This window comes from Alternaria ventricosa, assembly GCF_023758065.1.
Source record: "Alternaria ventricosa strain BMP 2768 chromosome Unknown scaffold_16, whole genome shotgun sequence".
NCBI lineage: Eukaryota > Fungi > Ascomycota > Dothideomycetes > Pleosporales > Pleosporaceae > Alternaria > Alternaria ventricosa.
In genome coordinates, this window is record NW_026055696.1 from 342,183 (window position 1) to 370,008 (window position 27,826).

The window sequence follows — 27,826 nt, forward strand, 5'->3', positions numbered from 1 at the left end:
TTAATGTGTATATTTAATGTAGCGAAGCAATCCATGCGTCAACCGTGCGACAGCTTAACTCACAATGAAGAGTGTATGAAAGGAACCAAAATACCGAAAATCGAAACCCAAAAGCGTATCAGATGTTCTTGTCGCAAACTCGTAATGTACTCACGTGCTCGGCCTGAGGACGTCGGACCCCAAAAGCAGGAAGCGATTCACGTAGCAAAAGATTGAAGCAAGACGAAACAATCGGCACATAGGTCCTTGCCCTTCTTGATGCATCTCTACAAAGCGAGCTTGATCGTCTTGGCCACACTGGGCGTGCCGTTGGCGTCGATCGCGAACAAAAGCCAGTATCCAGGCAAGGCGACCCCTGGGTCGCCCGGGATAGCCACCGTGTAGCTCGTACCGCTACCCGACGTCGTTAATGCGATCCTTCTTTGATCTGTGTTAACGGTGTGAGTGGCGGTACCAAACCTCACCAGCGAGAACTTGGTAACAGCCGCAGTCGTGGTGATGCCCAAGTTCGCGCCGAGTCTGGCAGTAGAGGCTACAGTGCTTATGACAGGACGTGCGCGTCTTGTACCGTCAGCGTTCAGAAGGTAGGGCGGTACAAAGATCTCGGCGTCGAAGTGATTGTTGGCACCGCAAGACCCGCACAAGCCGCCACCGCCGACGAAGACGGTCGCATCCGGCATGAGGATTGCTACGGAGTGATATGTCCTGGGAATTTGCATGGGGTTCAGCTGTGTCCATCTTCCAGTAGTGGGGTCCCACAGCTCCGGAGTCAGCTGCGCCGTGTCGTCGTTGAACGGGTGCAGACGCGATTGTCCACCAGCAACGAAAACTGTTCCGTCGGGAAGCGCGACACCATTCGCGAAACCACGCGGATATGTCATAGACTGGGTTTTGGCGACGGTTGGGTTTGTCTTTGGTGCACCTATCGTGACGACATAGGCACTTGTGCGTCCGTCACTAAAAGACAACGAAGTCAGCATTGCTGCGTGAGTGATGCGAAAGGTTGTTCATACCTGTTTTCGTAGTTTGCAGCACCTCCTGCAGTGAGTATCTTTCCGGCTGTGGCGTCGAACATCACTGCATTGCCACACATGGCATCCCCGTCATCCAAGCGGTTACCAGCACCCGTGGTACTTCCAGATCCGACAGTATCGTACCAGTTCATGGCGATCGAAGGACCAGCTTGGAAGACCGTCTGGTTCTTCCATCTGTGTTCGGTCAGCACCAAGTTAAAGATGATGATTGGGCGCTGGACTTACCCAAAGAGCCAAGCATGGTTATCCGAACGATATACGCCCGCAGTATCAGCTGTAAGCATAGGGCTGACGAGCGCATTCTGTACCAGAGCCCAAGTATTTGCAGTAGCGCTATAGATCTCTCCGTTCTTGCCACCCCTGTTGCCGCTCCACGATCCGCCGATATTGAAGATGCGCCCGTCGGAGCAAGTAGCGGTAGATTGGTACCCCCGAGCGATCCGCATGTCGCTTCCTGGGGTCCAAGCGTCACTAGAAGGGTCATAGATGCTGGTCTTTGCAGCGTCGCTGCCCCCCGAAACGATAACACGGCCGTTGAAGTCCAGGGAGATACCTGGGCAGAACATGTCGTGCTGTGTATTGGAGACCTGAAGCTGGCTCGACTCGCCCGTAGCAGGATCATAAATGCCTGTTTGGGTGAAGCCTCTGGATCCGCCAAAGTTGTCCTTCGCGAAGGCCGACCACATCAGTACCTTTCCGTTCGGGAGTAATGAGACAGCTGCCGGTACAAGCGGGAAATCCACAGTCTTCTCCCACAAGCCTTTGCCTGCCGCTGGCGGAGCGTATGCTGTATCCTGGAAGATGTTGATCTCAGCGACGGTGGTCCATTGGTTGACGGCGCTTTGAGCTTCTGATGTAGCTGTGATCCTAACATATCGTGCCGGTTTCGCGACGAAGGAAGTCTTCTTGGTCGTCGCATCGTTGTTGTATGTGCCGACAGCGACAACCTTCCAGCTCGAGTTGTCGGTACTAATCTCGATCCTGTGTCCTCCAATCCTGCCATTGGCGTTGTCGCTTGGGCGTGGCTGGAGACTGACAGCGTTGATGTTATAGGATGCTTTCATGTCCACGATGATCCAGTTTGGTAGAGTGTCGGCCGGCGCGGGATCATATTTTGAGTGCCAGAACGATGTCGCATTTCCATCGAGCGCTTTAGATGGCTCATTACCAGCATGGAAACTGTCCGACGTTGCGGTCCATCCTGTACGGCTGATAGTGACAGAGGCAGAGTCGACTGAGCCCGCTAAGATGAGTACGGCGATATAAATCGCTGATAGACTGGACCTGAAGCTCATGTCGAAGATTGAGAAGTGGAGGCAGCGGCTTTGTTGCTGATATGAGTCTCAATGCAAGGAAAGCTTCGAACTTATAGTTCTTTGATAAGGTTCTGGCGGCATGTCAGCTTACAAGACGCTGACCTCTGTTCCCATCGCCTCTCGACCATAATCATCCATCTCACACTCGCAAACGCCATGATGCCCGTCTAGCTTAGCTTACAATAGCACTGTCCAAGGTTGATGCGGAAGTCCAGCTCCGCACACGCCCAAGAATAGACACGTGGAAGATATCGCCAATCTACGAGGCTGACGGACTTGACGCATCGCGCCCACAGACTGATCTCCGCGTAGATAGTACCATTCATTGACTTGCATCTCAAAAGTCTAACTCAGTGATGGGCTCGGCTTTGCCCGCTCAAGATCAGTAGTCCGTGTTGGCTGCATCATATATTAGGGTGCATACTAGATGCGTGCTCAGAAGCCTGGAAAGGAACGCCACAGGATGTCACCGGGTACTCGGACATCGTATTGATCATGTGGATGATGATATCGCGAAGTTTTACTGCCATGGGAGTAAGCAGGCGCAATGCCCAATATTTGCTGCATGCAGGACCATCTTGGCTAAGCGTTGATGGTGGGGCGGGATTCGGCTCGAATCGCTGACCGGGAACATGCATGAACGCCTCCAATGAACATCTGGACCGCTGCGCCCGTGCGCTAGTCGGGCATGGCGTACCCTCGCCTCGCCGGCTCCAATATTGAGGCTGTAGTCGTCCAGTCCGTCTGGTCCATTGAGAATCCATCGAGGAGGCTTTGCATGTAGTCTCTCTGCGTCCATTTTTGTGGATTGATAAGGGCATGCAAGCAGGCTGCCAGACCAAGTGACTGTTGATCGAGAAGGCTTCGCTTGTAGTCTCTATTCGTCCGATTCTTCGTCCGATTCTTCGTCGTAGTCTCCACTATCAGTCGTTTCCTCTTCGCTGTCGGTCGATTTTCCCTGAGGTCCAGAATGCGCTAATAACATCGCTGACATATCGCTGTCGGTCTCCTCCTCATTTATGCCATCTTGCTCGTCGCGCAAGTCTTTCAAGTTGTACCAATTTCCTTGGGTCTGACAGAAGACATACGTCTCAATTAAGAGATCAAACGACAGCACCGCCCAGATCGCCTCTACGTCCTTCGTGAAGGACGATGCAGATGAGCCAACTTCGTCGCGACACGTCAATGTGATCCTCCGCAAAGCCGAGGGCAGCTTGGCTTGAAAGCCTAAAGCCGGATTGTCTTGATACCCTGAGGGCTGGAAGCGCTCTACCTGTACCCAGTCTTCTATGTCTGATTGAGGGTACAGGATTTCCAACGTCTCGAGCTTTGGTGGCAAATCTCTCGGCTGGCAGCAGTCTTCCAGGAAACGATCCGACTCCGCATTGAAAATGAACAACTGTGGAATGGTGAGATGCTTGAGGTTGGTGAAGTGTTTAAACGATCTCTTTTGGTTCGTCAACAATTCCAGCAGCCACTCTAAATCCGAGTCGTCATCGGTAATCTCATGCGTGATGGCAAGCCTTTCTAGACTGTCTCGCATGCTATCAAGTTGATCTATGAGATAGCCAGCATCAAGCTGGGTATCCCGGTCGTCAGTGAGATGATAGCTGTCGTTGATACTGCGCGGGCGAATGTTAGCAGTGCCAACGTATACGATGCACTAACAAACTCACAGCTGCATCTTGAGGCTTCGTAGCCGGCTGCAGTCGAGAGCTTCGAAAAGGTCACTGAGTTGGATTTCCGCCTTCTCAACGAGGGGACGATCTGCAAATTGTATCGAGACACTCAAGGCTAGATCATCAAGGTTCTCGGCGCCCTGTAGACACCCACGACCGTTGAGACGCAGGATAGTACCAATGGAAATCGTTTTTAGATCGAGGCTTTTAAGATTCTCGTAGTGAATGCCGGACTTCAGTAAGTGTGTGTCGCTCGTAGTCAAATGTCGAAGCGTGCTCCAACCGTGAATAATGCTAGCAGGGGCGAACATTCCCCCGAAAAGCCCGGAGATGCACTCGCCTGAAGGTGGACCGCGAGCATGATCTTTCACCCAGACATCAAGGTGTGTGAGGTTGGGAAGCAGTACGATCAGCAGTCCAGCAAATCCCGACTCTATCGAGTTTCGAATGGTCCGATGCCAAGGATGCGACGCAGTATACCCCATCTGTTCCAGCTTTGCCAAGCTTCGCACGCGTAAAGACGCGAGGTCGAAGTCCTGCACCTCGCAAAGCTTCGCCACATTCTTGCGAATTGTCCCAACGCGTAGGGTTCTGATTTTTGTCGCAAGGTCTGCGCGGTCCAGGAGAGTACGCAGCAGCTGCAGAAGGGAGCTCACCTTGGGGTGAGTCCCACATGACATGGACAGGTTTACTGTGGTGTAAAGGGCATCTTGGGCGACAGAGCGAAATCTGCGGGACGTGAGACTTAGGTCCTTGAGGGACGTGGGTGCAGCCGAGTCGGGAAGATAAGAGGCGGCGTGTAGCAGTAACTCTTCCGGCAACTGGTAAATGGGCGGGTCATCGTAAGGCGTCATGATGTGCCTCATGCTCAGAGTGGTGGATGGCAGCATAGCAGACTAAGTGATGTTGATGCTCTGCTTGGTGGATTGCGCGGTTTTCGATTTCGCGAATAAGCTCCTCCTCGGTTGACTGTACCAAAGACCCTGACGGTATCATCCGGTGCGTATCATCCGCCACTCCACGTTCAATTCCCTGGATTCCTCAGGACGGTGCTGGTCGGGTAAATGTCATTGATCAAACCACTGTCATATCTTGATGCTGAGGTACGGCGCTGACGTGCCAGATGGGTGACTCCAATGGATTTGGAAATTGCGATCGCGGGATGGTGCGACACGATGACGTAATCACTTAGAGATGGCAGGCACACGCACAAAGCTGCGGAACTGCACGCCAAAGAAAGTCAACTACGCTTAATCTAGATTGAACACTACCTACTACTCGAAACTCAGACTTTCTTCTGCGCCCTCTTCTCTCTCAACCACATCTTGAGCAGGAACAGCAAGCTCGTCACCACACCCATGCCGCTCAGTCCGACGCTAACGTACATGGCGCCGCGATAACCGTGCAGTTCATCCTCCGCCGTTCTTCCGCCATTGTTCACGTGAACCTCTACTGTCCCTGCGATGCCAACCCCGATACTGATACTGTAGTTCACGATCGTATTGACCAAACTCGCTGCCATGCCTTGGTGCCTCTTAGCGACAGCATTACTCATGATCAGCGTGCCGGCAGGAAAGCTCATGTCCATACCCCATGGGATGATGAGCGTGGTAACAAAAGTCTGCGCCCAGTAGATCTGGTCGACGGGGAGTGTAGCGACGAGAATGTTGCCCGTCAAAAACGCTAGCATGCTGATCAGCATGACCCATCCTGGGCCGATGCGCGAGATGACACGGCCAGTGGTGACCGCAGCGATGAAGCCGGATATCACAACGGGGCAGAGATGGGCCATTGTGAGAAGCGGGGATTCGCCACGCAGCTGCTGGAGCATTTGGATGAAGTAATAAACCCAGATACCTACAGCTGTCGTTAGTCATGCGCTCTAACAAAGGTATTTGAGAGGCAACTTACCGAAAGCAGCCCAGCCACATGCTATGCAAGTCAACACGAACGAGACATCCGTGCTGAGCGCATCAAATGGGATGAGAGGCTTCTTGGCGACTTTGATCTCGATCCAAAAGAAAAGCGGAAAGAGAAGAAGGCCGACTATTAGCAAGACGTAGATGTAGGGGTGTCCCCATCCAAAACCAGGCGCTTGATTCCAGGCGAAGTTGAACAAGATCATAGCGGTAATACCCACAGTTGCGCCGAGTAGGTCAAGCTCACGAACTCGTTCCCTGTGCGAGAGATTACGAACTTCGGGATCGAGTGGTACTGAGGGAAGGATGAAGATCGACAGAATAGCAAGGCAGAATAGCGCAATGCCGAACGTCCAGAATGCCCATGGCCACCACAAGAGCGCCCAGAGACCAGCGAACGCGCCGCCAGCTATACCGCCACCTAAGGAACGTTAGGCAATATTCTTGAGAGAATGCAGAGATACATACCGGGAGCGCATGCGCCAAACAGCGAGAACACCATATCCTTCCTCTTCCCCTCATTATACGTCGCGCCCAGTAGGCCAAGCGCATTGGGCAGTAATATTGCCGGTCCTATACCTCCCAGTACGCGCGAGAAGATGAACAGTACCTGACCACCATTTCCTTCAATGTAAACGCTGCATCCGGCTACTATCATCCAGACCCCAAACCAAATATAGCCGATGATCAACATATTCTTGTATCCGAAGAGATCTCCGCAACGGCCAGATAACAGGATGAATGTACCGACTGTCAACGAATAACCCGCTATTAGCCAGGATAGGACACCGGGGTCGGTAATACCAAGATCGGATCCGATGATGTGCAAGATATTGAGAGTGCCGAGCAGACCTGCTTGCGTAACGAATTGAGCAGAGCAGAGCAAGCCAACAAAGAAAGCTTCGCGGAGTGGAGACATGGTCTCTGCGATTGACTTCGTCTTTGCGAGTTCCAGGTCCTGCTGCTTGGAAGCTTGCGCAGAGTGGCGAGAGTCGCAGCGGTCCATGTCTTCGTGGGAGTCGCTGTCGTCAAAGTTCTGGTCGGAGTTAGACGGGAGCTTTTCGTCTGTTGGCTCTAAAGAGCCTCTTGGTTCCTCCATTTCGAGAAGGCTCGACGGCGTGACCGAGGAAAGCGCCTGCTGGGGTGTGTCTTCTCGAGACTACCGTGAGACACCTTTGTTATCGCAGAAGATCGCGTATGTCAACTGGTGCTGAATGCACTTCAAATCCTGCGCCTATGTCGTTTTGGCTGTACGTTCCGAGATGGTACCGCGATGACGACAGTGCTCGTCGATTCTCAACGACGCGTCTCGAGGCGGAGGCAGGCAATGTTTGCGTGAAAACAGCAGTCGCGATTCGAAGAGTGTGTACAAGTATGTGTGGAAAAGTGACCCCAGCGCGATGCGCGTTCTAGTTTGCCGCCCATCGTGCCTGACATTTTTCTGAGCAATCTTCAACGTTCTTTACGTGAGCGCGGAATTGCGTCTGTCAGGCAAAGAAAAGCGGGTCCGCCGAACTTCGACCGCTGTCAAAGTCAGGATCTGATAACGCGCAAAGACGTTTTTGTTCGGGAAAAGCGGGCTTCGATTCAGCACCCAGAGATCTAGATTTGGTAGAGCGCTTGTGATGCTAAGTAAGCCACATGATAAGCATGTGTAACAGGACTGCGGAAGGCGGCCGTTTGGAACTTTTGCGAACCCCGGTTAAACATTCATCCGCAGGCGTAAAAGCACAATCTCAACGACCAGTCCGAACCAGGACCAGACCGCAGTCTGAGTCAAAGGCGCACTCTATTCTTTCTGCAGATGTCGTCGTACGATTTCCACGCGGGATTATTCGATTATCTACCGCCCCTTCTCATAAACCCTCACTCCCAGAACTTTCCAGACAGCCCAACTATGCCCCCCAACCCATATCGGCCCACCCCTCCAAAGCGGCAAAACATCGTCTCTCCCCCGTCTCCTCTTCATAACAGGCTCCTCCCACTCCCCCTGTTGAAATCGCTCAACATCATCCCTCCCAACAGTATGCGTCCTTGCACTAGCAGCCATACTCCAAAACCCCACAACATGCCCCTGATCAATCTTATGCTTCAACCAGCCCTTGCCCTGATTCTCCTTGGGACTATTATTGAGAAGAGATAGAAGTTCTGTGCAGGTATAATCCGCTTTCCCCCTCGGTAGCTCAACGGAGCTTAATTGAGTGCGATGCATTGACGCGGGGATCTTATCGACGACGATGGGGGACCAGAGGAAGGGGAAGGGCGCGTACATGAGCCGGAGGGATAGACTTAGGAGGACTGCGACGGGGAAGTCTAGGCCGATTGATACGCCTGCGCGGAGGGCGGATATGAAGGTAAGCCGCGGTGGGGATGTGGGCGTTGAGAAGAAGAGGAGATGGCGCTGGAACGCGGAGTATGTGGGACGGGACATTGTTAGGAGGTAAGGTTTGCTTGGAGGGCCCAAGACGCGTCGAGATGGTTGAGAATGTGCATATTTGCGAGACAAAAGTATGGGTTCGCGTGTGTAAGTCATGACGTCACGCGCACCCGATGCACCAGTGCACACCGCGATATTGTAGAATGTGTCGGTATCTGTGTATTGATCTAAGCACTATAGATACCATGATTATCGTGTACGCATAATTGCGATTCTCATATTGTCGCGACTATGATGCCATTGATTATAGCATTACCAAACTTCCTACAACCGCAGCAATCATCGCACTGCCAAAACCGCTCGCAGAGAGACCACCGGATGCAGCCGCGGTATAAGTAGGCATAGGCATGCCCGTGCCAGAAGGTGTACTTCCGTTGCTCGATGTGCCGTTACCAGCTAGATCTGGGAATAGATAGCTGGTATTGGCATCCACCACGATCCAGTTTCGCACCAAGGCCGTTCCATTCATAACCGACTCCCATTGCTCCGCAGTACACTGACCGGGATCGAGAACGTAACATTGGGTGCCTTCGTCAACGATGGGTTCGTTGGTGATGTTGTACACATCACTTGGTCCTTCGCTGGCGTAGTCGGGAGTCTCGGTCGTAGAGATGTTGCCGGTACTGATGTCGCGGTTGAAGAGGGCGCGTGTAAAGATCTTGTACGCAGTTTCAGGCTGGTAGGCTGGTACCTCGTGGCCAGCTTCGTACACCCGCGTAAAGGATAGGTTGCCGTATTGACGCACTTGGCCACCGATGTAGGTATCGTTCACGACGACAGGTGCGTATCCGGCATCCGCAAATGAAGTGGCGTTGTCGTAGGGGATAGCAAGGGAAAGTAGTTCACCACCGTACCCTAAATGTTGCATGATGTCAGTTCATATCTCACACGCAGTCTTCCTGGGGTAATACTGACAGTTGCAGGCATAGTCTCGGTCGCCGTACACCAGAGTAACCTTGATACCCTCCTCGAGAAGATATGCTAAATCTTCCTTCCAACCTGGACGTGGATAGTCGCCAATACCTCGGAATGCCCGCGACACGGCCGAGTTCGATTGAGTCCAGTTGAGAGGTACACCAAGTCCTTGCTGCACATGCGGCTGATTGAGCCAGCCTTGATACCATGGTGGAGGGAAAGCAGCCGCACCGGGTGCAGAGATGTCGTAGTAGTTGAGGTCGGTGTCAAAGTAAGGGTCTCGAATTGTCTCAGAGCAGAATGTCTCTGCCGCCTCACATACTTCGTTGACGGTCTCGTTGTAGCCTTGGTTTGTAGGATCGTATACAAGACTGATGTTGCGGCATTCTTCAATCTGATCGAGACAACCTCCTTCTTTGTAAAGGTTGTCGAGCACTTCCTCATAGCGCGATTCGTTCACAGCCTTGATACCGTACGTGTTGTTGTACTGCATCCTTGGGTAAGCCGGCCATTGGACGTAACGATCAATGCAGCCGTTGATGATCAGCAGAGTGTCGAGGTGGAGAAGATGGGCCTGTCCAGCTTCGCTCCACGTCCCGTTCTCAATCTTCTCGTTCTGCTCCTGGAAGTAAGCTGCGAACGCTGGTCCATAACGACCTCCATAAGATTCAGTCGCAATAGAGATTCTGTCATCATTTGGCTTGTGCTCAGGAAATTCCTGGAACCAGACTTGGGCGAAGTTCCAGAGCGCTCGTGCAGAGTTCTCAGTACCGCGTGTGGTGAGGTTGGAGTTTTCGCTAGGGTAGGTGCCAACATAGAAGCTGTTGTTTTGGGGAGGAACAGGGCCGTTGCCAAAGTCTACAACCTCAAGATCGCCGGTGTCTAGATTAGTGGTGATGTTGACCAGGCTATCATAGCTCATGCCAACCTGAACGGGCTGGTCAAGGTAAAGCATGTTGACTGTGTTCGTCAGCCGTGATACTCAATAGACGAGCTGCTGGACTTGGGACCAGCTCACCCTTGTTGTTCCATGACCATTCGTTCAGGTAGGTACTGTTGGAGTCGGCACCGATGAAACATGGTCCGTTCTCACGCAGAAGTCCAACGAAGGAACTAGAGCCAGGTCCACCTGCTGGTGTCAGTCAACGTCGCAGTGAGTACTTTCCGAATGGCTTACCGTTCATCCAAATCGAGAGAGGGGCATTGGCAGGATCTTTCCTCGATTCAAAGAACCAAAAGTAGGTGTTAATCTCATATGTTTGGTTCTCGACACCGAGATCGGCTAGTGCTCCAGCTGGGAGATGAACATAGCCGGAGAAGCTTCGGACGCCTTCTGTGGTTTCACAGAGGTCGGTCTGGGGTCATTAGTAGCTGGACCAAGCATTGTGTGGAGGATGGCCTACCTCTTTGTATGAAATCGTGACTCCCTCATCAAGTTGCGATTCAAGGACAGTCACGCCTTCTGGTGTCGGAGGAAACTGGGCATTGATAAGCCCACTCAGAAGTCCAGCTGCTCCGAAAAGCGACAGCCTGAATGCAACCATGATCGCTGTGGTAGGAGGAGATCGAGTCGTCCAATCTGCTGCGGGCAGAGGCTACGGAAGTACCACAAGTGCCAACTTTATAGATAGTTCTTGACTTTGGGGTACCTTGACTCGTCTGCCTGGCAACCATGTATAAGGGTGCATGTGCCTGCATGTCAGATATTGAGCTTCCTGGTTGAGCTATAGCGCGTGTATCGCCGCAGCGGCACCGACCTGAGGCACCCAATTCATGACGTCGAATGGCATTCTAGCGACGTGATACGGGCGGGGACAATGCAGGGCCAAGGCTGCCAAGGAGGCTTTGCGTCACTTGTTTATTCGGTAATGTCTTAGTTGATCGGCTACCGGTTGCGGAGGAGAGTTGGATCTTTGCTGCGAAGCGTATGTGGAAGGTGATGAGGGTTGCCGGCGATAAGAAGCCAACGTTCCGGGAAATGGCGGGGGAGCTTTCCTCGGCGGTGTTCCGCGCTCCTCCAGCTGCTCGAGCATTTCGCGCACAGCGAAGACGATGATGGCCAAGGCCTCGTCGACGTACAAGCAACTCAAGCAAGAAACGGCGGACGACTGCCAATGCCACTAACTATACCGGGAGTCAGCGTCTAATTGGAGTCGTTTCCCAGATTATTCACGTCGTTCAGGTTGAAAGTGAGACGGGAGACGTGGGATTTCTGTTCCATTTGGTCATCCAAAATACCAATATACAGGGGATGTGGTTGTAACTCGGTAGTCGGTATGCTGCACGTATATGAACAATAATCAATAACAATCCTGAAGACAAGCCTCATGCGAGCAACCTCTGCGCCACGAAACGCCAATCGCAATTGTTTCCCAAAAGCAGCCTCTCTGGTATGCGCACGAATACCAGATCGCAACGATACGCCCCCTTTCCTCCAAACTCGGTACCAACAGAAGTGAAGATTGGGTATCTGCCAAAACAACCGTGCCAACTCAAACCGGCGCACCCCAAGCTGCTCGCAGACGACGCGCGAGTTGGATATCCTTTTGCTGTATGGTAACGCGCTTGGCGTGGATGGCGCAGAGGTTGGCGTCATGGAAGAGGTTGACGAGGAAGGCTTCGGTGGCTTCTTGGAGGGCGACAATGGCTTGACTCTGCCATCTGTTGGGGCCGTCTTCGGTTGTGACTGTTTGCGCAATCTCGCGGACCTGGAGGCATGTTAGCTGCGTGTCGTAAGGGTGTATGGGTGTGGGTCCCTACCAGGCGCTGGAATGGGAGCTTCAGGAGCAGCAGGTCGGTCGACTTTTGGTAGCGCTTGATCTCACGCAGAGCGACGGTGCCAGGCTTGTAGCGCTTCTTTGCGCGATCGGGAGCGGGTCCTGCTTGTCCAACTGCGCAATGGTCAGCTGGGATGCGCAGACTTGACTATTCGGCGCACTACGTACGTCTCTTGCCCGACTCCTTCCTTCCTCCGACACTCGCTCGTCCACCTCGCGACGGTCGCGCCTTGTTCTTTCTGGTGGGAGATTTGGGAGACATTTTGGTTTTGGTGTTTAAGGATATCGCGCGGTGTGTCGGGGTCCAGGTGGATCAATTGGAGCGTGGGATTGGCGACGAGGGAGGGATCACGGCGCGTGCACGGCGCGAAAAGTCGCGAAGCTCAAGCGCGTCAAGATCAACAAGACGAACAGTCGGCACGTCGTCGTCGGGTATATCGATGAGATGGCGTACGAGGGTCGCGGTAGTGAATGGGGCACGGGCGCATCGTCCTTCGCGATCTTGACCGTCTGCCGACGCGACTGAGACGAGGGGCTGGTGCTGTGGCTGGTTCGCATTCACTCAGGGCAGGAGCTCGGACCCCGACGCCCGGCGGGCGGAAGGTGCGATCGCGTGCTGTTAGTCCTAGCGCCTTGGCGGGCCATCGGACAAGTTACGTAGCCACATGGGCTCCATCGTTCACACGCTCGGAAAGCGGCTGCGTTTGCTGAGCGACACTTGGCCTTTCGCTGCTTACTTAGGTATCTGAGTGCAGGCGCTGCAACTTGCCCCTTCTCACATTCTTCATCCTGTGTTATCCCTAGAGCGCTCAACCCACCATGGCGAATGTTCTGCAAGGCGGGGACGGCATGATGGGAGGGGCCGGAGGCTTTCCGCTCGAGCAGTGGTTCTACGAAATGCCCGTGTGCACGCGCTGGTGGATGACGGCGGCGCTGAGTGCCAGTGTGCTGGTGCAGTGCCATATCATCTCGCCCTTCCAGCTCTTCTACAGCGTGCGCACCGTCTTCTTCAAGAGCCAGGTACTACCACCACTACCCCCGCGTCTATTCCAGCTCGTACTGACCTGCATAGTACTGGCGACTGCTCACCACCTTCTTCTACTTCGGCCCACTCAGCCTCGACCTCCTCTACCACATCTTCTTCCTCCAGCGATACGCGCGCCTGCTCGAGGAATCGTCCGGCCGCTCTACGGCCCACTTCGCATGGCTCCTCACATTCGCTTCGACGCTGCTGCTCTGCATCGCGCCCATGTTCTCCATGGCCTTTCTCGGTTCCGCTCTGTCCAGCACCCTCATCTACATCTGGAGCAGGAAGAACCCAGACACCATGCTCAGTTTCCTTGGCCTGCTGGTCTTCAAGGCGCCCTACCTGCCCTGGGTGCTCTTGGCCTTTTCGCTCATCATGCATGGGACGGTGCCCAAGGATGAGATGTGCGGCATCGTCGTCGGCCATAGTACGTCTGCGCCCCCAGCTCTTGAGGACAACAACTAACCCACTCCAGTCTGGTACTATTTCAACGACATCTACCCGCCGCTGCACAACAACCACAGCCCTCTCGATCCTCCCGCGTGGTGGCTCCGCCTGATCGAAGGCCCGCCTGCTCCGCCAGAAGAGACTGCCGAAGACGAGGCGCCAAACAATATGGACGCAGGCGGCGAGGACAATGCCGCAGAGGCGGAGCGATAGACGCAATCGTGACAACGTGCATTTACATCTGGCGTTTGGCGAAGACTCACGGATTTGAGATACCCTAGCTGTCTTCGGAGCATTGTTAGCTGCATTGGTTTTGTAGGTACATACATTAGACACCCACCCGTACAACGTGCTACCCTGCCCACGGGATCTTCAGATGTTCATCTCCGGCTGTGTTTTTGTGGCCATCCAATCAAGACTGACAACGTGCTCTCTGACAGAGGTCGGCTACCCAGCTCCTGCCTATCGTGGCGTAGCACCTTCCTTTCTGGGCTAGCATCTCCATGGACCTGCATATCGTCGCTCGCGCTCTACAGGGTCTCGATCAAGCATCGTGGCGACGAAACGGCCATGGCCGATACCGTCAGAACTATTGGTTAACGTCGTTGCCGTTCCCAGCTGCTTATAACATCGCATGTCCTCTGTGTGAGCATGACAACGAGCCTCTTTCCTGCTTCACTTCGACCAGCCCGATAGCTTCAACGTCCAAGATGGCACCACCGAAGTCGCTTCTACCTCTCCTTGCGGCAGTTCCCTATGCCTCCGCTTGGGGTTCCCTTGGCCACACCGCAGTGGCATACATGGCACAGAACCTCGTCTCCCACAAGACGGCCAAGTTTGCCCAGACCCTCTTGAACGACACCTCATCCGCATATCTCGCCAATGTGGCTACCTGGGCTGACAGCTTCCGCTCTGAGCCGGAGGGGAAGTTCAGTTCCGTTCTCCACTACATCGATGCGCTCGACAACCCGCCTGAGAGCTGCAACATCGACTACGAGCGTGACTGTCCTGAGGAGGGTTGCATCGTTTCCGCCATCGCCAACTACTCCAGCCGCGCTTTCCAGAAGTCAGTTGGCATCGTCGAACAGCAAAGAGCCCTGAAATGGGTCATCCACTTCGTCGGCGATGTTCACCAGCCACTCCACGTGGAGAACATTGCCGTAGGTGGTAACCTCATCAACGTCACTTTCAACGGCGCGCGAACGAACCTACACTCCATCTGGGACACAGCAATTCCGCAAAAGGCCTATGGCAACTTTTCCCAAGCCAATGCATTGGCCCTAGCCAACAACCTTACCGCGGAGGTAAAGCACGGCAAATTCAAGAAGGAGAGCAAGACGTGGCTCAAGGGACTGAAGGCAAAGGATGCAGTCAGCAGCTCCATGACTTGGGCGCGCGACGCCAACAAGTTCGTCTGCTCCACTGTCATTCCCAACGGCCCTGATGCAGTGTTTGCGCAAGAGCTGTCAGGAGCTTATTGGGACACTGCTATTCCTGTCGTTACCAAGCAACTCGCAAAGGCGGGCTACAGACTTGCCGCTTGGCTGGATGCTCTTGTTGAACTCAACGAGAAGAAGGGTCATGGAAAGTGGGAACGGGAGACGAAGCGGGCCGTCACCCTGCAGCCATGGCAGGAGGAAGCGAGACAGGCCCGACGCGAATTTGGGCCTGACTGCGGTTGCGGCGAGGATCATGCGCACTAGAGGAGTATGGTAGATGATTTGGATGGACTTGTACAGTTGACGGATGTAGATCATGAAGAATGGACGACGAGACGAGATGATGAGATGATGAGTACGAGATAAGTCGCTGAGACAACGAGAGCTCATACAAGAATGAAACTGAGTAGGTCTGGAGCCTACACCGCCGCCAGGTCATCTATCTTTTTTGCTTCCATGTTGATGTATGCTGTAGCCCTGTCCAGTTTTTTTTTCTTGGTTGACGTGGTGATTACCACCGCATTGATCATGTTGCAGGAGCAAACGGTCGACATTGCAAACAGTCAAATACAGCAGTGTTGAGGACATCTCGCAGAATACAAGACGCTGCAGTGCGACGCCGAAGTTGCAAGTGGTAGAATGTGCGATATCGAAGTATGCTCATATAACTACAAAAAAAAAGACATTTACACAGCTTTCAAGCACTCATCGATAATAGCAGACACCTGCAGGCATTCTTCATCGCGCATCTTATTCGTGAAGATCTGGATGGCAGTCGGTGCACCATCCACGAGCTTGGGATCATCTGCATTGAACACATTAGCTTGCGTCTCAGACCCGTACAAAGAATCAAGACGGCGACTTACAACTCGGGCCTACTTGGCCAGGGCCCATGACAAAGGGCTCAGCATCCAGAGCGCTTGAGGCTTTACCAAAGGGGAGTACACATGCGGGATACTGGCTTAACGTTAGCAATGCTCTCTACAGCCACTACGAGATGGGTAAGCATGACTTACATCCAATACGTTCAACAGTAGCGTATACGGCGGTAACCCGTATGTATCGTGCGCGACCGCAGTGTGCTGTGCAGCCGGACCGATTACGCCGTCCAATTTCTGCTCTTTCCAAATCTTCCTCCACTCATCTTGTATAGCATCCCGCTTGACATTGAGCGCAGCTAGTTTCTTGATGCCCTCTAGGCCCTTGCAGTCGTCCAGAAAGTCACACTTGAAAGAATGGAAAACCTCCATGGACTGGATGACCGAAGGAACAACAGGCTCACCGCTAGCGGCTACATGCGTCGGGGGAGTGTCGTCAAGCATAAAGAAGGCAAACGCGAGGGCTAGCGCATTGGCGACCTGAGCGCGCGCCGGCGCGATAGGAACCACCTCGTGGCCCTTTGCTTCGAGCGCGCTGACAGCTTGTGCTAGCGCTCTTTTAACCGGCGGATGCAAGGGGAAGGCTGAGTCCTCGGCCAAAAGACCCAGTCTTAGCTTCGGCGCGCTCGGCGGTACTTCTAGGTCTCTCCAAGGAACGTCGAGAGCAGAGGCGTCGTACAAGGCCGGTCTCACTGATAGGAGTGACCGACACAGAATGCCTAGAGCTTGTATGTCGTTTGCGAGGGGGCCAGCGGACGGGTTGAAGAAGTTGTTGCCAGCGGAGACGGGCGATATTTGTCCGCCATCTGGAATGCGCGCTGTAGAAGGCTTGAAGCCGTAGGTGCCACAGCAGAGAGCGGGTATGCGGATTGATCCTAGTGTAGATCAGCAAGTCTGATCACTGCAACTTCAACGACATGTACTGACCTGCGATGTCTGTTCCAACACCGAGTGGAGATCCTCGGAATCCAACAAGTGCGCCTTCGCCTCCGCTCGACCCTCCCGCAGTGAGAGCAGTGTTGTGGGGGTTCAAAGTACGCCCGAAAATGTTGTTCTGTGAGTCGGCCGTCTACGATACATTAGTTCATGAGCCTTCTTGATGTCAAGATGGGATGATTAACTTACCATCATGGTCTGAGGGATGTTGGTCTTGACATATACGACTGCGCCTAGCTCGAGCAAGATATCCACGAGCGGCGAGTTCTCCTTCGACGCAGCATGATCCAGGAATGAAACGAATCCGATAGTGGCTGCTGAGCCAGCGACTTGGAAAGCATCCTTGAGACTGATTGGTAGACCGTGGAGAGGGCCTACGATACGACCGCTAGCTCTTTCGCTGTCGAGGAAGCGTGCTCGCTCTTGTGCTTCAGCAAAGTATGTCTCTGTGAGACAAGACAGCTATAACACTACGTTAGTGGCTTGTTCTCTATTCTGAAGGAAGATTCGACAAACCAACTGCTGTGCCATGGCTGCTCTCTTCGAGAACGCTATGGTAACCTCCAGTGACGATAGAGTACCATCTTTCAGCTGCTTCAACAGCTCTTCAACGGTATACTTCTCGGTAATCTCCAGTTCCTTCTCGCTCAACAGTCCCGACTTTCGTGCAATGCCCATCTTCATCAAGCGATTTGGATGTTCCGAAAGCGGCGTCTGAAGCATGTCCGTGACCGATGCTGGAAGAAGCCATTCTTTTGGTATCTTCTCGCGACTGGACTGCTGCTTCGCAGCAACTTTACTCTCCCATGAGTTGGAAGCCATAGTCGATGAATGAAGGGAATTGCTAAGTCTCGGAAAGATTCGAGTTGGAAAGATACGGGCTGGACGCGTAATATTGGTAATGGCCAGCATCCGGAGATGCTAAGATATGTATATCATTGGAATACTCAGATGCCGTAGTATCTATCCGTAGCTGAATAATGCGGGGTCCAGATCTCGTCCGCATGATCGCGAGGCAAAGTGTTGATATCTGGCCGTGTCGGAGCAACATTTCGTTTCGTGTCTGAGCGGCAGACGTTAGCGCGACACTACCCCACAGCCGGGAGCGCCAAGCCGGTGGGTTATTTAATTCGCAATTCGCCAAATTCGCCCCGTTCGCCTGCGGAAACACGCAATCCGGGGTTCGAGATAGGGATGCGCAGATAACGTACAGAACCCAGCTGACACTGCCCCAGCGGTCGCTGTGGTATATATACGCACGAAAGCTCTGGGTAACAGTGGGGAAGATATCCTCGCAACAAGCTCCATGCCTGTGATAAACAACCTCTTCAACGCGATTCTTTTTGTTTCGTACCCTCCTGAGAGCGATGGCCGACAGCAATGGCTCCAGACCGGATGATGGCACCTTTTGGGCTCCGGGAACGCTACGACTAGAGGATTGTAAGACTCGCATCTGCCGCTGTAAAGACCGCACACTGACTGTCCCGCTGTAGTGACGGGGCCCGCAACGGACGTCATCCTCCACCCAGTGCCTAGCACCGAACCAGATGACCCCTTGAACTGGAGCAAATTGCGCAAGACCATCAACTTCGGCTTGACCGGCTTCTTCGTCCTTTGGACTTTTGTACAGCTCCAGAGCGGCACGACATCATGGGGCCAAATTGCGCCTGAACTGGGCTTCACCAACGATCAGCTGAATAATGGCGGCGCTATGAGCTGTGCTGGGCTTGCAGTCGGTTGCATGATCTTCATGCCCTTCGTACACAAGTACGGGCGAAGACCTCTGTACCTGCTCAGCTCTGCGCTCCAGTTGAGTGGGGTGTTGTGGCAAACCCAGATGGCAAACTATGGTGACTATATGGGCAGCAACTTCCTTGCTGGACTGGGCGGTGCTATTAGCGAGGCTGTCATCCAGATCACCATTGCCGATTTGTTCTTCGTCCATCAGCACGGAACTATGAACGCATGGTACCTGGTCTTCACGTCCGTGGGTGCCTCCCTCGGCCCGGTAGCCGCCGGCTTCGTTGTGGAGTCGCAAGGCTGGAGGTGGATCTGGTGGTGGTGCACCATCTTCCTCGGTCTGAACTTCGTCCTCGTCCTATTTTTCTTCGAAGAATCCAAGTACGTCCCGATTCTCAATGGTCAGAGTGTGCCACACTCGGCTGGCTCGAACGGGCTCGAGGACGGCCGTCCCGACTCAGGGCTGCAAAAGGCCACAGATGGCAAAGGCGACGCAAAGCACACCGCCATGGAGCGCATACAATCCAGAATCGACACCTCCTTACCACGGAAGACTTATCGTCAGCGCATGGCCATCGTCACCCCGTCCAATCAACGCATCGGCCACCACTTCTACCAGCCAATCGTTGTTTTGTTCACTTTCCCTGCCGTGGCCTTTGCTGCACTCACTTATGGAACCCTGCTGGCGTGCATGGCATTGATGAGCTCATTACAGGCCGTCTACCTATTGCAACCACCGTACAACTTTGGAGCCTCTGGCGTTGGCCTGATGAACATTGCTCCGTTCGTTGGCACGTTCTTTGGATTCTTCGCGGGTGGTTTTCTGAACGACAGATCTATCATGTACTTCGCCAGGCGGAATGGAGGCATTTACGAACCGGAGATGCGCCTGTGGATCACCCTCATCTCAGCAATCCTGCTCCCAGGCGGTATCCTGATGTTTGGGCTGGCCCTAGCCAGGGTATGTTGGTAGCACCTAGCTGTAATGATGGTTCACTAATAGCTTCTCCAGGGTCTGCACTGGATGATATTGGCCGTAGGATTCGGACTGTTCGGCTTCACATTCGTCCTAGCTAGTGGTGTCGCGCTATCCTACGTCACAGATTGTTATCAAGAGGTGAGTCGATAGCACCCATCCCCTTCGAAGCGGAGTTCCCACTGACATAACAACCTTTAGATCCTCGGAGATGCTATGATAGGTATCGTCTTTGTCCGAAACCTATTCGCCGTCGTCATCCTCTTCGCACTCACGCCGTGGACGAACGACATGGGTATACAGAATGTCTCCATCATCACGGCGGCTGTCTGCTTTGCGATCCTGCTGATCCCCATTCCCCTGCTACTGTGGGGAAAGAAGATCAGGGTTGCGACGGCGAAGAAATACAAGCGCATGGCAATGCGACAGCCAGCCCATAGAACACTTGAGTAGTGCTCATGAAGGGTCTCGCATTGCTACGCTGTTCCTGGAAGAAGTGGAGCGGTTGAGGTGCTCGTTCCCGTACGAACAACTTCGTAGTCTCGTTCCACCCCACCCAGATGCTTCCAACTGAAGACATTCGTTCTTTGAGCTGCGTATCGTTCATAGTTGATAGATTCATTGAGGAAGCCATGAAACGATCTCGCTCCAATGTATTTGAGCCGTACTATCTTTGATGACCCAAAATGCCATGAGTTGCTTCTTGACTTTTGTTCGCAATTCTTTCGAAAATTCAATGACGACGTCGATCTTGTCGAGCGCCATTTCGCGCTGAGCAGAATCGACCAGCTCGAAGCAAGCAAATACATATGGGATAATGGCGCCTGGCACCGAGCGCTTGGTGATTTGGAGTATGATCCGCAGCTCTTCGAATATGGCATTTGAAATGATAGTGCCTCTGGCTGACGCTGTGCCATATGGATGTCGCAGTCGATGTACGACAAGCAGCACCGACCAGCGATATAGTTTGGCTTGAGACATGATGCTAGCCACCTCCTCCTGTAAGAAGCGGCTGATCTGGTCAACGGGCAAGATTGGCGTCCAGGCCTCGACCGCGACTTCGATGTCGTTCAGGGCTTGCGTAATCTCGGATAGATCGAGGTTCGGGTTCTGGCGTAGCGAGTCGGTGATCTTGCAAACGTCGTAGAGGTACGGTAGCATAGGCCAGGCAATTCCCATATATCGATCAACCATGTCATCTGTCTCTTGGACCTCGAGCCGCAAGGTTGGAGCTTCGCCCCGTATGATGCACTCTTCGGTCTCCGCTTGAATGAGGCAGATGACGAAGGCCTGGCAGTCCGGACTGAGCTCCACTGTCGATTCGTATATGGGCTTGATGATGTCGAGAGTGTGTCGACAGATCTCCAATGAGCTCCCGGATATGTGCAAGGCAAACGTGATGGCGCTCACTGCAAGCATCAACACGGTCTGAACGTCTCCAGGGTCAACAGCTTTGACAGACCGCAATGTGGAGACGGCAGAGGCAGCGCGCCTGTGACCAATGACTCGGTTCTCATGGTTTGGACCAGGCTCGTACTCGCAAGCTAGGAGAGCTGCGGTGGCTATCAACGAGTCTTGTACCCACGACGTCGCGTTGTGGAGTTGACGCGCGAAGGCTTTGTGGTGGCAGATGCGGAAGCTTGGCGCGATCAGGAACTGGTCGATGCGCGTTTGGCCTTGGGATACGCCCTTGACGAGGTGCATCTCCCGCTCACTCAGATCCGCGAACGGGGATGGAGCCCTGGGCAGCGCGACTATGTCCCAATCCGGCATCGCTGGGCTCGCGGCCGAGGCTGGGCATCTGGGTGACGAAGAAGCAACAGAAAGGCTGTCGCTCCGAGCCGTGTGTAGCGGGCTGCGTGTCGTATCTTCGGTGCGCTGATACCGAGGTTTGCGGCCAGCAGTGCCAACTGGTCGTAGGGTCTGGCATGAGTTGCGGAGGCGTTGGCATCGCTCGCAGGCATCCTGGCCGGGGACGCGCCTGCATCTCTCTTTCACGGCATGGCACCTGTCGCATGCTCGTCTTGCTGGCGGTCTGGCCATCGCGGACGCTCTCCGGTGGGTCGCAGTGGATACATGCTCAGTGAAGGGTGGTGTCTGGAGAGCAGGCAAGGTAGCTGAAACACCGGCGGGTGCTGAGTAACGAAACACGTGCCGTCCGGCAATCCCCGCGCCGCTGGCTTCGATCAACCGAGAAAGACATCGACCTGGGATCTTATTGTATACACTGGGATATACGTCTGTGGGTTGGTGATACAATCATGATGCAGGTGTTTATTTTGCTCGTCTTTGTCGCGTCTCGAATCTCGGGAAGATGGTGAGAGATTGATGGAAGGAACGTTCCGCGTACACGGAAAGCACGCGTCCCTGAACGACGCGACTACCATGGAGGGAAAGCACGACAGTCATCACCATCGCGGCGGGGTCAAATTTGCGAAGACCAACACTGACGTGCTGCTCATCCACCATCCCTCATCCCTCATCATAGCGCGACTAACAAAAGAAACAAAGACCGCCTGCAACGGTAGCAGAACAACAGCTTCAGGCTGCCCACAGCCAATTCTCAGGACGAGCTCCGGCAATCCTTGAGCCACTCGATGTACCTGTCGACCTCGGCTACCTAGCAGAATGGAGCACTCTGCTGAACACGCCGACTCAGTTTGGGCTCCCGCTGAGCCTATCCAGGATGGACCAGACCCGGGCCACGTTCGACGCCGCCATGGACCTCATCCATTCGGGGTGTCACATACCTTGAGAACGTCCTGCCTGAACTGATCAAGACAAATATAGAGATGAAAGAAAGGCTCAAATTACCCGCTAGCGAACCCATGATGGCCGATAGCTTTGCACCGCCTCTGTGTCAGTCTATAGCAGATGATGGCCTGCACATGTGCACATCGTCGCTCCGCTCCAACGACTGCAGCGGCACAGCAGATGGCGTTGCCTCTGCGCCTGACAGAATGACTAGCGAGACCGCAATGTCTAATGTCGAGCCACTGGAGGATCTGGCCGATGTGATTCTATCGGCGCTTCGCCTTTATCTCCAGAGGAAGCAATATGCATGCATGGTGCATGTGATCCAAGCCAACTTGGCGAGTACGAAGAGTATGTCGTGCAGCTATACGATAATACAGCTGCTTACCGTAAACAGCAGCTTCATGATCGGACCGCACGATGAGCAACATTTGCCTTCGCCCAAAGACTGGATCTGCACACCAGACGAAGACCTGACGCACGGCGTTATGGACGAGCAAGCCGACGACAACCCAACCTTCCATCAGCCTGCCGAAGTGTTGGAGAAAGACACGGCACCACGCCCCCCTCGCCCTTGGCTGGTGATGCCAAACAAGCCGGCCCTGAAGCTACGAGAGCGTGGCGAGACAGACCTACCAGTAGTTCTACGCATTCTGCCGAGCGATGGCTCTAATGACCACCACGGTCTGCAAGGCTCGATAGATCAGTGACACTATTATGGCTCTGTAGTTCTGTCTAGATTGCCACTGCTACAGAGGAAGTGAGCCCGCTCCACCTCCCAGTGAACATAACGCCTTTGAAGATCTGGAGGCCCATGTTCTTGGTGTACAAAAAGATGGGATAACTCAAACGAGATGTTTTGCGTTTGCTCTTACCTCTGTTGCACGGATGGGCCGACCGGATGCCTGGACTCCGGCTTACTGTGTCCCATTGTCTCCTTCGCGTGCCCTGTGTATCGGGCAGTATAGTCGCCATCGCGCTGGCAATCGCATCTGTCGTCTTTTCCGACATGCTGTTGTAGTCGACACAACCACAAATGACTTATCACTCCCACGAACACGGTGGATATGACATTTTGGAGAATGTGCTCAAACCGCGAGTCGTGTTCAAGGGCATGAACTCCATTTTAGAAGTATACATTGTTTTTGGTCTAGGCGCCGTAGCTGACTAGCCGCGTACGTGGCCTTCTCTGTCTGCACTCTGGAGTCACCGCTCATAGCCCGTACATAGGTCCTTAGTAATGCGAGCAGAACAATGCCCCGGGTCATTCCGAGCTTCTCTTACCTGGTTGTGAGAGACTTCGAGCAGTACGGCTTGCGACTTCAACGATACATCTCAACAGAACCTTTGAGAACTGTACTGTACAAAGCTAGCTCAACCCGCGATTGGTCATGCAGCTTCGGGGGTGACGGATAATAGTCAGTAGGTCGCACAGCCGTCACCGAGGGAGTATGCGTTGGGTTGCGACGTAAAAGCTCGAGGTGAGAGAGCTTTCAGTCAACATTGGCGTCACCTAGTATCGCCGCTCCGTCACCGCGCCTTGCAATCTCTGCTCTCACCTCTGTTTACATAAGCCAGGCTGCCCAGGTGATAAAGGTCAGCGCTGGTTCTGCACCACATCTCTTCGCATCTCCAACACCGCACTCTACAAAACCATGGCGGATCCCAGCGCTCTCCCAGTCGCGCCTACACAGAAAGTCGACAGCGAGATGACTGCTGCTTCCAACAACCCCAGCGATGCGGCCTCTCGCGACAACTCCAGGAACAGACCCACCGGCGGTAACACCGTTAACCCTGCATTTCCCCGCGATGACCCCAACGTGGCTGGCAACACCAGCGCCGACGATGACTCTACTTCCCAAAAGAGAGAAGCCGTGACCAAAGCTTGGGAACAGTGGACCCGCACCATCAAGCCAATCGATGACAAGCTCAAGGACTGGAATGACACAATCACCGACAGTCAGTTCGTCGACAGTGTCATAGCTGAGCTCGAGCGCGCTTCGTCCTCTACAGCTGCAAAGCTCATTGGTGTCCTCAAGGCCGAGAATGAGCTTCTCAAGAGTTCAAACCAGACACTGACCACCCTCGCCCAACACGTCGGAGAGGACTTGGCTGGACAGACGACCTCGTCGGCTGGTGTGTACCAAGCACCCCGTCTTCAATACCCTATGCGTCCGCAGACCCTGCTTCGATGGTTCAGGCGTTTCGCTGATGCAGGATGGGCCGTACCCGCAGGTCTTTCAATGACCAAGGACAGGTTCGTTGACGAGCGTTACGGCTGCCCTGAGGATTGGCATGGCACCAATACAGTCTGCATATGCGACGACTCTTCCGGTCTCATCATCCACAAGGGCTTTCGCGATTTTCTGGACCAGCAGCGAGGATGTGTTCACGAGGCACCGTATGCACTGGCGATGTGGCTCTACCTTTCTCGATACAACATCTTCTGGCCCAAGCAGACTGTGTCTTCATGGTTCTTCGAACAAGCATCGCGAATCGACTCAGGTCACCAATTGGATCTTGCCAATATGGACGATGACCAACACATGAAGGCTTGGCTAGACGCCACTGCTACCAAGCTGCCTAGTATCTGGGCCCAGGTCCTGAAACTCCAGGAAGAAGATGACCGCACGATCTCTAACAAGCTATGGGCCCCGGTCGCGAAGTTCGTGAAGGACCACGAGCACGACATGCTCGAGCCTTTGTGCGATGTCTACAACCAACTCGGTGATGACGAATTCGATCTCAACGAAGCAGAGCCCCGGATGACCCAAACTGCGCATGATGTGTTTCTTCTTCGCCTCGCTGAGGGTGAGGCCCCAGCCACCGTTCTGTCTGATGACCAAGAGATGCATTCGTTTAATCACCTTCGCGTAGCCGCTCTCAAGGAGGTGCCTACTGGACCTGATCGCTATACCCGCGCTTTGGAGAAGAAGATGACTTTCGATTTGCGAGTACAATGGATGAAGCACAAGCCATCACCCGAGTCTAGCCAATCCTCCACCAACATCCTCGATGGTGCCAACGCGGACGAACCGATGGTTATCGATGACGACTAGCCAGGACGACATGACCAGCGACATAAGCGGCAGGCTTGGGAAGTGAGGAACAGATGACTAGATATGACGGAAGACAATACAGGAGGATACCATGGGAGGGGATATGGCGATGACTGTGGGGCATACATTTGGAGCCGGCATCGGCTGGTTGCAGACGATTCAAGGATGACTGTCTCCGATGAAGACTGTGGATACCAAATGACACTAATCAAATCTCATCCTCTCCCAAAGTATATAGTGAATAAGTGAAGACCTGACGGTGTGCTCGTGAGATCATTCATCTCTTTCCCAACGCCCATGCAGATGTGACTCTTTCTTGACCCTGAGAAGTGACTGCCATAATATTCATTAGAAACTATATCAATGCGCTATCCCCAAAAAAGACCTAGCCTTCTGATCAGACAACGACCTCGCATCAGTCTCAATCGTAACCGTAACCGTATTCGTCGTCAAAATCTGATCCTCCTCATACACCGTCCCCCGTCGACTCCGTCCCACCTCTTCATCCTCCAAAATGCCCCTTTGGCTCCAATCATCTCCCTGATCCTCAATCACCGTCCAGCGCCCTTCCTTGCCTTTGCCCATCGCATGCACAGTCGTAGTCGTCGTAGAATGTTGGCTTTGGTTCAACCGGGACAAGGGGACGCTTTGATTGGTCTTGGTATGCGAGCGCGAGTACGAAGATATAGTTTCCTTGAAGAAGACGCGAAGGACGGGGATGGAAGCGGCGATGATGGCGGTTGCGGTTTCGACGCCGGTCCAGATGGTGAGTTCTTTGCCGTTGTAGGAGAAGTCTTTTTGGCCGAGTTGGATTACGTAGATGCCTTTTACTATGGCGCAGACACCGGATCTGGGGGAAGTCGTGTTAGCATTGCTGCTCATCAGTTGTGTAGACTCGAAGTGACTTACAATACACCCATGCTCATGGCGATGCCCACTCCAATCTTCTCGCGAAGCTTCAGTTGTAAGCCCCATATCAGATACCATGGAAGCAGCGCTAGTGCAAAGTCTGCCGCAGCACACCACGCAGCGTTGAAGATGCCGTAATCGATTGAGTGGCTGGAATCCCAGCATGTTCCAGGGAGATCTTTGTTCCAGGCTTTCGCCATCGGCTGGCACTGGACCCATGTGGCCAACGCACTTGGCAGCATTATGAGGAAGAGGGTCACGATGCAGAACCATACGAACCCGCGTAGGTAACCGGAGGTGAGGCGGAGGAGGGTGACACCGAAGGATATCTTCGAGAGCGTGGAGGCGAAACAGGAGATTGATGCGGCGACGGACATTCCGACTGCGATAGTCATGAGGTATTTGGGGTCGACATCTTCCAGTCGTTTCCCGAATCCCATTTGTTGCCCAACTTGTGTGATGATGGCCTGGGCGAGAAGGAGGACCTGTTCATTCCCGTTAGAGACATCACACAGATGGCACGACGAAGACTTACCCATGACACTGTCAGGATGTGATCATCCCACCAAAGCCCCTGCTTCCTCGATAACTTCGCATAGAATCTCAAAGCCAGAAACCCACCACTCAATATCGTCAACATCCACGTTACCCCAGCAATCACAGGGCCATTATCCGGCACACCCATCTCGGTGCGGATCAGTCTGGAGGACCACCAATTCGTGTAAGCCCGAGAGAATATGCAGTCATGCGTACTGAGCGTGCATGCGAGGATCGTAGCGAAAAAGGCAAAGAAAGGGCTGTAGGTTGTGGGGATGGGAACCATGAAGAAGGATCAGCTACCGGCACTTCGCACACGGGTCCGATCATACCCAATGCCTGTAGTCCATCATCTCGGTATTCGCCGTACACTGGGGCGGAAACGAAGAGTGGTAGTGATGGGATGCTAGATCGACTACTTGACACGCGACATGGCGTGTTTGGAATCGGTACACTAGAAGCATGTCGTCGGGAAGTGGAGTCGGATCAGGCTAGTATGGCGAAAACACCACAGATGTTGCAATATGTCTAGTAATGGGTATAAGTGCATTGCTCGAGCGTTAAGCCTGTAGAGGGAAGCGGCACCGTTAGCTGCACGTCCGGCAACGAATTCCAGCCAAGCGTTCATGTCGCGACGAAGAAGCCTGAGAGAACACGATCGTCTAGCGGGCTGAACTGGGATAGACCCTCCAGGTACCTGGGCCCCGGAAATGACCACGCGGCATGGAAGCGTTGCGACCTGAAGGAAGGAGTTGAGTCGTCGTCAACATGAGGCGACGGGCGCTCCGTGCAGATGTGCGTCTAGGAAGTCTCAGACCTGCGGGATGTGCGATCGATTATACGATTCGTCGGTCCGATCATGCAGCCACTGCATCTCGCGTTCTAGGCCGTTAGCCTCGAATGGCAAAATCGCATGCACTTGTGCGACCACACGACGATGAGATGATCATATTCTCCATGGGACTTTGGGAGTTCAAAGAAACTTTCGGTGACAGAAGCCTCTTGACGCCCGAAGCTAGAAGATGCCGCAAACTTTGTGAGCGGCGC

General features: G+C 53.7%; 13 protein-coding genes across 13 annotated transcripts; 5 read left to right on the forward strand and 8 right to left on the reverse strand.

Annotated features, from left to right (window-relative positions):
* Positions 1-266: 266 nt before the first annotated feature.
* Positions 267-2,329, reverse strand: J4E93_008281 (uncharacterized protein; the record flags this gene model as incomplete). The annotated part of the gene is made up of 3 exons (XM_049346183.1): positions 267-957; positions 1,014-1,208; positions 1,260-2,329. The coding sequence occupies 3 exons, from the start codon at positions 2,327-2,329 to the stop codon at positions 267-269; spliced, it is 1,956 nt and encodes a 651-aa protein (XP_049196584.1).
* Positions 2,330-3,227: 898 nt separating this feature from the next.
* Positions 3,228-4,895, reverse strand: J4E93_008282 (uncharacterized protein; the record flags this gene model as incomplete). The annotated part of the gene is made up of 3 exons (XM_049346184.1): positions 3,228-3,972; positions 4,027-4,233; positions 4,768-4,895. The coding sequence occupies 3 exons, from the start codon at positions 4,893-4,895 to the stop codon at positions 3,228-3,230; spliced, it is 1,080 nt and encodes a 359-aa protein (XP_049196585.1).
* Positions 4,896-5,314: 419 nt separating this feature from the next.
* Positions 5,315-7,047, reverse strand: J4E93_008283 (uncharacterized protein; the record flags this gene model as incomplete). Its single annotated transcript, XM_049346185.1, has 3 exons — positions 5,315-5,886; positions 5,941-6,369; positions 6,417-7,047. 3 exons carry the CDS (start codon positions 7,045-7,047, stop codon positions 5,315-5,317), a joined length of 1,632 nt encoding a protein of 543 aa, XP_049196586.1.
* A 1,582-nt stretch (positions 7,048-8,629) lies between these two features.
* Positions 8,630-10,844, reverse strand: J4E93_008284 (uncharacterized protein; the record flags this gene model as incomplete). Its single annotated transcript, XM_049346186.1, has 5 exons — positions 8,630-9,240; positions 9,301-10,260; positions 10,319-10,429; positions 10,478-10,655; positions 10,704-10,844. 5 exons carry the CDS (start codon positions 10,842-10,844, stop codon positions 8,630-8,632), a joined length of 2,001 nt encoding a protein of 666 aa, XP_049196587.1.
* A 948-nt stretch (positions 10,845-11,792) lies between these two features.
* Positions 11,793-12,339, reverse strand: HH3V (histone H3-like centromeric protein hH3v; the record flags this gene model as incomplete). The annotated part of the gene is made up of 3 exons (XM_049346187.1): positions 11,793-12,008; positions 12,061-12,191; positions 12,246-12,339. 3 exons carry the CDS (start codon positions 12,337-12,339, stop codon positions 11,793-11,795), a joined length of 441 nt encoding a protein of 146 aa, XP_049196588.1.
* A 557-nt stretch (positions 12,340-12,896) lies between these two features.
* J4E93_008286 (uncharacterized protein) lies at positions 12,897-13,764 on the forward strand (the record flags this gene model as incomplete). Its single annotated transcript, XM_049346188.1, has 3 exons — positions 12,897-13,097; positions 13,150-13,531; positions 13,580-13,764. 3 exons carry the CDS (start codon positions 12,897-12,899, stop codon positions 13,762-13,764), a joined length of 768 nt encoding a protein of 255 aa, XP_049196589.1.
* Positions 13,765-14,261: 497 nt separating this feature from the next.
* J4E93_008287 (uncharacterized protein) lies at positions 14,262-15,254 on the forward strand (the record flags this gene model as incomplete). The annotated part of the gene is made up of 1 exon (XM_049346189.1): positions 14,262-15,254. The coding sequence occupies one exon, from the start codon at positions 14,262-14,264 to the stop codon at positions 15,252-15,254; it is 993 nt and encodes a 330-aa protein (XP_049196590.1).
* A 422-nt stretch (positions 15,255-15,676) lies between these two features.
* Positions 15,677-17,488, reverse strand: J4E93_008288 (uncharacterized protein; the record flags this gene model as incomplete). The annotated part of the gene is made up of 6 exons (XM_049346190.1): positions 15,677-15,795; positions 15,857-15,947; positions 16,007-16,743; positions 16,796-16,937; positions 16,994-17,266; positions 17,321-17,488. 6 exons carry the CDS (start codon positions 17,486-17,488, stop codon positions 15,677-15,679), a joined length of 1,530 nt encoding a protein of 509 aa, XP_049196591.1.
* Positions 17,489-18,171: 683 nt separating this feature from the next.
* On the forward strand, positions 18,172-19,973 carry J4E93_008289 (uncharacterized protein; the record flags this gene model as incomplete). Its single annotated transcript, XM_049346191.1, has 4 exons — positions 18,172-18,244; positions 18,298-19,505; positions 19,557-19,661; positions 19,722-19,973. 4 exons carry the CDS (start codon positions 18,172-18,174, stop codon positions 19,971-19,973), a joined length of 1,638 nt encoding a protein of 545 aa, XP_049196592.1.
* A 165-nt stretch (positions 19,974-20,138) lies between these two features.
* Positions 20,139-21,293, reverse strand: J4E93_008290 (uncharacterized protein; the record flags this gene model as incomplete). Its single annotated transcript, XM_049346192.1, has 1 exon — positions 20,139-21,293. The coding sequence occupies one exon, from the start codon at positions 21,291-21,293 to the stop codon at positions 20,139-20,141; it is 1,155 nt and encodes a 384-aa protein (XP_049196593.1).
* A 1,058-nt stretch (positions 21,294-22,351) lies between these two features.
* On the forward strand, positions 22,352-22,984 carry J4E93_008291 (uncharacterized protein; the record flags this gene model as incomplete). Its single annotated transcript, XM_049346193.1, has 1 exon — positions 22,352-22,984. One exon carries the CDS (start codon positions 22,352-22,354, stop codon positions 22,982-22,984), a length of 633 nt encoding a protein of 210 aa, XP_049196594.1.
* A 945-nt stretch (positions 22,985-23,929) lies between these two features.
* On the forward strand, positions 23,930-25,333 carry J4E93_008292 (uncharacterized protein; the record flags this gene model as incomplete). Its single annotated transcript, XM_049346194.1, has 1 exon — positions 23,930-25,333. One exon carries the CDS (start codon positions 23,930-23,932, stop codon positions 25,331-25,333), a length of 1,404 nt encoding a protein of 467 aa, XP_049196595.1.
* Positions 25,334-25,693: 360 nt separating this feature from the next.
* On the reverse strand, positions 25,694-26,927 carry J4E93_008293 (uncharacterized protein; the record flags this gene model as incomplete). The annotated part of the gene is made up of 3 exons (XM_049346195.1): positions 25,694-26,183; positions 26,243-26,727; positions 26,778-26,927. The coding sequence occupies 3 exons, from the start codon at positions 26,925-26,927 to the stop codon at positions 25,694-25,696; spliced, it is 1,125 nt and encodes a 374-aa protein (XP_049196596.1).
* Positions 26,928-27,826: the final 899 nt, after the last annotated feature.